The 9,290-nt window shown below is 44.2% G+C and overlaps 1 protein-coding gene across 1 annotated transcript; it reads right to left on the bottom strand.

Moving 5' to 3' along the window:
* Positions 1 to 1,634: 1,634 nt before the first annotated feature.
* LOC309384871 (olfactory receptor 5AR1-like) lies at positions 1,635 to 2,570 on the bottom strand (the record flags this gene model as incomplete). The annotated part of the gene is made up of 1 exon (XM_081938714.1): positions 1,635 to 2,570. One exon carries the CDS (start codon positions 2,568 to 2,570, stop codon positions 1,635 to 1,637), a length of 936 nt encoding a protein of 311 aa, XP_081794840.1.
* Between the last annotated feature and the right edge of the window lie 6,720 nt (positions 2,571 to 9,290).

Below are 9,290 nucleotides of genomic sequence, written 5' to 3'. Positions count from 1 at the left end.
TGTTATGAGTAGTCATTGAACAACTGTTTCATGAGGCTTTGGAACAGATGTTCTATAACCCATAAAGCATTTCCAGCTGTTGTAAAATTTTGTGTCTCTCCCCCCACCACCCCGCAGTTAAATGGCCACATTTTGTATGCTTGGCAACCTGTTTGCATTTACTATTGGTTTCCATGTGCCCTGTGGTCATGGGATCACCATTTGCAATCCTATCTTCCAGCTTCTCCAGAAAGTCAATGGAGAAGCTGGTAGAGCCATTGGATATGAGGTCCACCCTTCCAACATGCTGAGGGATTTTATTCCAACTATACCAGGGAAAAGAAATTCTGCCACATGCCGGGACAATGGACTTCAAATCTTGTGAAAATTTTAGCAAATGTCAGCATTCTGAGCCTTCCAGAATGGTGCTGCTCACAAGCTGTTCATGAGATTTAAGGTCCATTCCTTCAGCAGACCAAGGGATTTTCCACCAGGAGGAGACATCTCTTGACTTACTTGAGTAATCAACATCAAATCTTGTGAAAATGCTGGTGGACCTGAGATTGTACTTCCTGGTTATGTGACAAGTAGGTAGGAACAATGCAGTTGTGTCACTGTTCCATAATATTAGGCATTTAGCATTGTCTAGTAGTAGTTAATGCATTCTGTGGTCAATCTTCACATGAAAATGATTGAAGCTGAACCCCTCATCATTACAACCGTGTTCTAGTTTTTGAACCTCTGTGTTTGTTGGTTGCCCAGTTTTTGGTAGCATTCATTTTGATCAAGAGTTCTGGAGATGTCTGGAGATGTCAAAAGCTTAAAAGGCAACACATGGCAGAATTCAATCTAGGAAATCTAAAATCTACCATGCTGTGATTTTATTGACATTTCTATATAAAACCAATATCAAAAATATTTTCCTCATGTCCCTACCACATTTTGACCTCATCCTACAAAACCTGGATGACTTTCCAAGAAAGAAAGAATAACTACAAAAACAATTTAAATAGATTATATCCAACTGTATTTTCTTTATAGTCTACATGTCTCCTTCTTGGAGATAAAAGGCCTTTTCAGAAGGATAATTTTGAGGTGAAGAAAATGGGGACAAGGGAGGAGAACACACAGAGAGAAACATTCTCTTTCTGCCTGCTCTTAGATGAATCTTAGTTTGAAAACAGTTTCTAAAACAGTTTTTTAAAATTAATATGTATTGTTAGTGGCTAGTGTTCTTCTTTGTCTGATGATCAAATGGTTGACTTTCACACATTCTTCTACACTTCAATGTTTCTGTCAATAATATTTATCTGTCTGTCAGTCTGTCTATCTATCTATCTATCTATCTATCTATTTATCTATCTATCTATCTATCTATCTATCTATCTATCTATCTATCTATCTATCTACACACATACATTTACACAAGAAAAACATTCAGACTATTTTTTTGTTTAATAAAATACAATTGTACTTCCTTTAGATCAATTTAAAAATGAATTGTCCTTTATTTTTAAATTGGGTAACCTATATGCAATTTCAATTCTTTTCTCATCAATTCAAAATATTATGAAACGCTCAATAGTATCTTTCACAGAGAAAATGCAACTATGGTTTACTTCTTTGACACACAGCAACTTAAATTTATACTATTTTTACTTCAGGAATGTTACCTTATCTAGCATTCTGCTAAATGCATCCTTCACTTCCCTGTTCCGCAAACTGTAGATGAATGGATTAAGTGAGGAGATGATGAGAGTATAAAAGACGGATATGATTTTGTCTTTATCCAATGAGAAATTGGAGCCAGGTCCTATGTAAATGAACATGATGGTTCCAAAGTAAATGGTCACAGTGATCAGATGGGAGGTACAGGTGGAGAAGGCTTTGTATCTTCCCTGGACAGAGTTGATCTTCATGATGGCAATAACAATGGCAATGTAGGAGATCAAAACAGTCAGAACTGTTGTCACTCCAACTATAGTGGCCAAAATTAAAAGGCCAGTGCGAGCAAAGTGGGTATCTGAACAGGACAATTGAAGCATTGGAGGAATATCACAGAAAAAATGATTAATAGTATTTGAGTTGCAGAAATTTAAGCTAAAAATAATGATGGTTTGGGCTATTGAATTTACAAAGCCACACACGTAAGTAGATATGACCAAGAGGGTGCAAAGCTTCTTTGACATGAGAACAAAATACAGCAACGGGTAGCAGATTGCCATGAAGCGATCATAAGCCATCACTGCCAGAAGAAAAGTTTCGGTGGTCACAAAGATGATAAAAAAGAAGAATTGTGTGGCACATCCTGTGAAGGAAATTGTTGAATGTTCTATTACAAATGTTGTCAATAATTTGGGGGCAATGGTGGTAGAATAACCAACGTCTACAATGGAGAGATTTCTAAGAAAAAAGTACATGGGGGTGTGAAGCCTAGCATCAATTTTTGTTAGAATAATTATCCCAATGTTTCCCACCAGAGTGGTGAGGTAGATGAGCAGAAAGATGATGAAGAGGGGAATCTGAAGCTCTGGGTAGTCCTGGAATCCAACAAGGACAAACTCAGTCACAGTGGTTTGATTTGTCTGCATTGTTTATTTCCCTGAATAAAAAAAGAGCCTTATCGCAGTATGAGTACTGTTGGGTTGACTCAGAATGTCCAAGGGGGACGACTAAGAAAAGACCAAACTAAAAACTAAATTAAAAAGGGACAGTTTGCTTGGTAAGCATGAGTCATCACTGTTATATTATGGACTCTTGATAAAAAAAAAGTTCTTTACACAATACAACGTTTTACTAGAGAGCATGCACAGTATTACATAGGGGTGTAGTGTCAATTAACAAAGACTGGATTCCTATCCACCGTCGTCTTCTTCCATATTGCTGGAAACATTTCTCAGTCTGCAAGAATGTAAACTTCTTGCCAAAATGTATTTTCTCTAAATTCTGGTACTCTTCAAAGAAATCAGAGTGTTCAATTACTCTGTATGAATTTATAATTCTCTCCCACAGACCTCAGCCAGAAATCCATTTCTGCAAATAGCGTTCTGTGGAACAAATATTGTTATCTATTAGCTCCTATGCACCAACATCCATTCTACCTGCATCTGAAATTAATTCCAACAGTTCATTTTTAGAGTATTTCAAAGTGTCTGATCAGTGTATACTATGGCCCTGTTTTGCAGCACATCTAGTATTTCTGTATACATAAGTGAAGTTGTCAATGCAGTTGAGTATTTGTTGTCTGCTTGAACATGCTCATTATATCATAAGTAGCATAAATTGACTAAGGAGATACTCTAAGGAACCTTTTGCTTAAATGCACCACATATAGGATGAACCACTACAAACTCTACCAGTAAGCTAGAAGAAAGAATAAGCATCTGTTGACTCACAAACTTCATTCTTCATGTAGTACAAGAAATTTTCTTCACACAAAACATCATGAAGAAGCTTTTAGAGTTTGGGTGACGAGAGAATTCTAAGAACAATATTTTCAAATCTGACCAGTTGAATATTTGTACATCTGTCTGAAAAAAATATGGTGAAGAGGAGGAGGAGGAAGAGAAAAAGGTAAGCATTTAACAGTTTATTCAGCTAACTAGAAAGTGCTCAATTAAAGCACTTACCAGATTCGAAATGGATTCAGTTTCAAAGATGAAAGATGGATCATTTGAATAGAATGTATCCTTTGTTTACCATTGTTAAGAGCGAAGCTATTAAAATCTCAATACAATCTCTTGACAAAATACACTTGAGGACCTACTGGGAATTCATATTTTCACTGTATAGCTTCTATGCATGATTAGTTCAAACTTTCATTGGAATTAACTGAGAAACCTCATTATATACTTTAAACACTTTTAATTGAAGCTATCAGGCCTGCAGCAAGTTCCTTTTGGGCTCTTTGGCCTGCCACACTAATATTCTATTCTACTATGCTGTTTCATTAGTGGGGAATTGGGAGGGGAAATAGTAAGGAGTAGAATGTGATGTTGTCAAAATAAAATTCCTTTCTAGAATCCAAGGTCATCCTTTGTCTCTGCACCTGACCGGAACTGGATGGGTGGAACTGCCAGCATGGCACTGGAAGATGTGATGGACTTGTGGGTGTGGGGGCAAGATCATGAACTCTCAACTGGGTGAGGAAAACCCACGAAGCTCAGATTTGGGTTTTCCCAGATGTGCCAACATGACTCTCTTAATAAAATGGAACTTTGAGGAATAATTAGCCTTGGACTCTTATTGCATAGGAGATGCTATTTGGAATGCTGACATTAACCTGAATCTCCTTTAAAATTTAAACCAGCTCCCCAAAGCCTTGGGATCCTGTCGGGGGTCCTGACCCCCGAATTCCGATCCAGCAACTGGCGGTGTGAAGACTCGAGGAAAATGGAGGAAGACAAAGTAAGGGTGGAGGGCACCAAGGGGGATGGTCCAATGATTCATGTCGAGACCATCTACTCCCCATCTCAGGCCATGGTGGAAGCGGCAGCTGCCATGGGATACCAGCTAAGTGCCAGGTCCAAAGAGCAGATACCTGGGCAAGCCGCATAGCTGGACGCTGTGTTGTGGGGTGAAGCCACAGTGGCAGTGCTGCCTGAGGAAGCTTTAACCAAGATTGTGCAGCAGAGTCAACACATGGGATGGGACCCTTTGGGGCTAATGCAGGTAGTCCTCCCACTACTGTCTTGCATCCAGTCCCTTGCAGGTGTCCCTGAGGAGTTTGGCTAACTCAATGTGATCAGCCCAGATCAGTCCTCAAGAACTTAGCAACATGGTTGGATCTTGCCTCAGCTGAAGTTCACCTTCTCGGCAGCGAGGACAGCAGCACCTCCGAGTGGAGCATTTATCTCTTTTCACTTGGCCAAGAGCAGATGGGGGAACGTCATCCCCCTTTGGGTGTGATCTAAGGTGATGCATCTTGCTGGCATCAGATAGGGGCAGCAGACTGGCTCAGCACTGCACGTACCACAGATGCGGTGGTTCGGTCCTGGGACTCTGCCACAGCAGCCAGTCCCCATGTTGCCTTCAGCCAGCCAAATGCCGCCCAGATGGTCACTCTACCAGGGTCAGAGATGGGTACAGTATTAGTGGATCCCAGCTCTGGGTCCACAACGTGGGCTGGCCAAGGAACATATGCCATCTCAGCCTCTGATCATGTGTCCCCAGCCGGTAATATTCCAAATGAACATCCTCCAATGCTGTTCCAGCAGCTGGCCGTGATTCCACAGCTGGTGCAGGCAGAGCCAGTGGTCTAAATCCAACTGTAAGCTATAGGCCCATAGGCCAACAGCTAGCACAAGGCATTGCCTGGCCATCGTACAACTTCAAGTGGCGGCCAAGCAACCCGCACTGGGTCAGCAGCCAGGCAAGCAATCGGACTTGATGGACATGTGGGTGCTGGGCAGGGTCTTGAACTTTCAACTGGGTGGGGAAAGCCTGAAAGCTTTCAGATTTAGTTTTTCCCAGATGTGCCAACATGGTTTCGCTAATAAAATGCAACTTTGAGGAATTTTTAGCCTTGAACTCTTATTGCATAGGGCCCTGATGATGAATCTATGGCACGTGTGCCACCTGTGGCATTTCTGAGGGCATGTGAGGTGTTGCCCTGTCAGCTCCAGCGCGCATGTGTGCACTGGCCAGCTGATTTTCTACCAGTTCCTGGATTCCCTGAAGCCTCCAAAGGGCGAAAAACAGCCCAATGCAAATTGGAAATTAGGAAGAGAGCTTCCAGCACGAGAGAAAGACAAGCAGCAGGCAAGGAGAAAAGCGCATTTTTTCCCTCAAGGTGGCTACTCTGTTGCCCTTTTCAGCACCACGCCATGGAGCCCGCCCCACCCACCATCGCCCAGGTCCTTGCTTCCCCCAAGCATTTCTTTTCCTACTTGATTTCAACTCTGTCGCATTTTGCCATCACGTTTCTTGCTGTTTTGAGCAGAAAAACAAAGTTTGTGGGACTAAGAAAACCTTCAAACAATCAATTCCAACTTTGCAAGATCTCCCCCCCGAAGTTGTAACTGATTGATTTAAGTTTTTTTTAGTCCCACTAAAGTTCCTGCACACAATGGCAAGAAAGCTGGAAATCAGGTAGGCAAAGAAATGCTTGGGGGAAGCGAAGGCCTGGGCGATGGTGGGTGGGGCAGGCTCCATGGCGTGGTGCTGAAATGGAGAAAAGGGCAACAGAGCAGCCACCATGAGGGAAAAAAGCCACTTTTCTTCTTTCCTTGCTGCTTGTCTTTCCCTCATGCTGGCAGTTCCCTTCCTCATTTCCCTATGGAGTGCAGCGCCCAGACAGGATCCTCTTTGGTAGCGCAGAGTGGTGGTGATGGTAAACAGAGCAGCCAGCACGAGGGAAGGAAGCCACTTTTACTCCTTGCCTGCTGCTTGTCTTTCCCTCTTGCCAGAAGCTCCCTTCCTTATTTGTCTATTGACTGTAGTGCCCAGGATCCTCTTATGGGGGGAGGGGATTTAGCAACCAGACTCACACCGGATGGAGTAAAAAGGGCCCAATCTTTACACAGGAGAATGATAAGGGAAGGTTTTTTGATGCAGGAGCGCACTTGTTTGTTTTGTATTGGATTTATATGCCACCCTTCTCCCAAAGGACTCAGGGCTCTGTACAGCATTAAAAACACATATTACAAAACTTAAAAGAAAATTAGAAACAATCCAAGAAACAAACCGAATTAATATAACACTAACATTTTAAAAATTACATAATATTAACAGGCCAGGCCGGCTTGCTGGAAAATCCAACTTTTTAGGGCGCGTCAGAAGGACCAGAGGTCGGGGATTATGTGAAGCTCTGGGGGCAGTTCATTCCAGAGGGAAGGCACTCCCACAGAGAAGGCTCTCTCCCTAGGGGTTGCTAGCTGACACTGTCTGGCCAACGGCACCCTGAGGAGGCCAACTCTGTGGGATCGCACTGGATGGTGGGAGGCTACTGGTGGCAGTAGGTGGGCCTCAGCCATGGAGCGCTTTAAAGGTCATAATTGGTACCTTGAATTGCACCTGGAAAACAACTGGTAACCAGTGCAGGCCGCCTAAAAGTGGTGTAACATGAGAGCACCTAGGTACCCCCATGATAACCCACGTGGCTGCATTCTGGACCAGCTGAAGCCTCCGGGTGCTCTTCAAGGGCAGCCCCATGTAGAGAGTGTTGCAGTAGTCCAGGCGAGAAAGGACGAGGGCATGAGTGATTGTGCATAGAGCATCCCGATCCAGGAAGGGGCGCAATTGACGTACCAGGCGAACCTGGTAAAAGGCCCCCCTGGTCACGGCTGTCAGGTGTTCTTCTAAACTAAGCCGCATGTCCAGGAGGACTCCCAGATTGTGGGCCCTCTCTGAGGGGGCTAAAATGTCTCCCCCTATCATCAAAGATGGAACAAGATGCACAAATCGGGATGACAGAAACCACAGCCACTCAGTCTTGGAGGGATTGAGCTTGAGCCTCCCCATCTAGATCTGCACAGCCACCAGGCATCGGGACATCATGTCGAGGGCATCGTTTGGGTGGTTTGGGGTAGAGATGAAAAGTTGGGTATCATCAGCATATTGATGATACCATACCCCAAAACCATGGATGATCTCGCCCAGTGGTTTCATATATATGTTGAACAGGAGGGGTGAGAGAACCGACCCCTGGGGCACCCCACAAGTGATGAGGTCGATCCCTGCCCTCCAGTCAATACAAACTGCGACCGATCTGACAGGTAGGAGGAGAACCACCGTAAAACGGTGCCCCCCACTCCGCCCCCCGAGTGGTCGCAGTAGAATACCATGGTCGATGGTATTGAAAGCCGTCAAGAGGTCTAATAGGACCAGGACAGAGGAGCAGCCCCTGTCCCGCGCCCGCCAGAGATCATCGACTAACGTGACCAATGCCGTCTCCATGCTGTACCCGGGCCTGAAACCTGACTGAAATGGATCCAGGTAGACAGCTTCATTCAGAACCACTGTGTTAGAGGGAAGAGAAAGCCGAGCTTCTGTTAGGGACTGCCTTTCCTCCCTCTCTAATGCATGGGTTTCTATGCACCTCATTGGAAACCATGTGGCTGTCAAAGAGAAGGAAGTGCATGTGGGCTTCTTCCAACAGCTGAGTCCTCCGCTCCGGCAAAGGAAATGAGTGGGTAGAACAAGCATGGTGCAGAAAGGCGGGAGAGAGAGACAGCAAGCTGTGACCAGGTGAGTGGGGGAGCGAGCGGGGGAGGCAGGCCAGGGGAGGAACCGTACTGGTACGGGGCCTCTGGAGGCCCTGGTATGAAAACGGACGCCAAATTATCGCTACCAGTACACGCATACCGTACCGGCTGAAACCCAACTCTGCTGAAGATCCAAGGCCTAATATGGCTTCCAGGCCTGGAAAACTGCCTATGTGGATGTTTTGTCTTCCTTCCAAATGTTCCTTGTAACTATTTTTGTATCTGAGCCTGTGTCATTTGGCTTCCATCTTTATTTTCCTGGCCCTACTAGCAAAAACTATGTGTTAATCATTGTGAATGTACTCTATTATACTGGTTGGGCAGAAGGGTCAGAGCTGGGGTCTTTGGATGCCATGTTCTTCCTCCTTTTGAAACTTTTTATTTGGGATTAATTTTCACTTCCAGATTATAGGCATTGGAGTAGCAATCAAGACAACTGATAAACATTAGAGATGTGTGTACAAATTTTTGACAAGTACTAGTTAATAAGATACTGAATTGCTGTGAAATCCTGTGACCTAGCCATTCTCTTTGTATTTGCCTTTCCCCGTTTTTTTTTAATCTGAATTGCATTTTTATTAGAGAATCTGCTAAGTGTATGAGAGATCTCTTTGTGTACAGATTTCTGCTCCCTCATCTATTATGATGAGTGTCTGTTTGTTCTTTTGGGAAGGTCTGAAGTGAACCTTGAAATAATTGTGATAAACATAGTGGGATTAAAAAAAATTACTACCAGTTCTGTGGGCATGGCTTTGTGGGTGTGGCAGGGGAAGGATACTGTAAGACCCCCCATTTCCACCCCACTCCAGGGCAAGGATACTGTAAAATCCCCATTCCCTCCCCACCCCACTAACCTGCTTTCCAGCACCATTCTCCTTGCAGTGCAACAGAAGACCCAGCCGATCAGCTGGGACTCGGGAGGCAGCGAATAGAAAGGGGATGAGACCGCCAAAGGTGGCATTTGCTGGTTCTCTGAACTCCTCAAAATTTCTGCTACCGGTTTGCTAGAACCAGTGAGAACTGGCTGAATACCACCTCTGGCACAGTCTCTCCCTGCTTTCTGACACACTTTCTACCTTTAATGTAATGTCTTTCGGTATATTATTG

This window comes from Natrix helvetica (genome assembly GCF_964273705.1).
Source record: "Natrix helvetica genome assembly, chromosome: 1".
Taxonomy (NCBI): domain Eukaryota; kingdom Metazoa; phylum Chordata; class Lepidosauria; order Squamata; family Natricidae; genus Natrix; species Natrix helvetica.
This window is presented reverse-complemented; position numbering and strand designations above follow the sequence as displayed.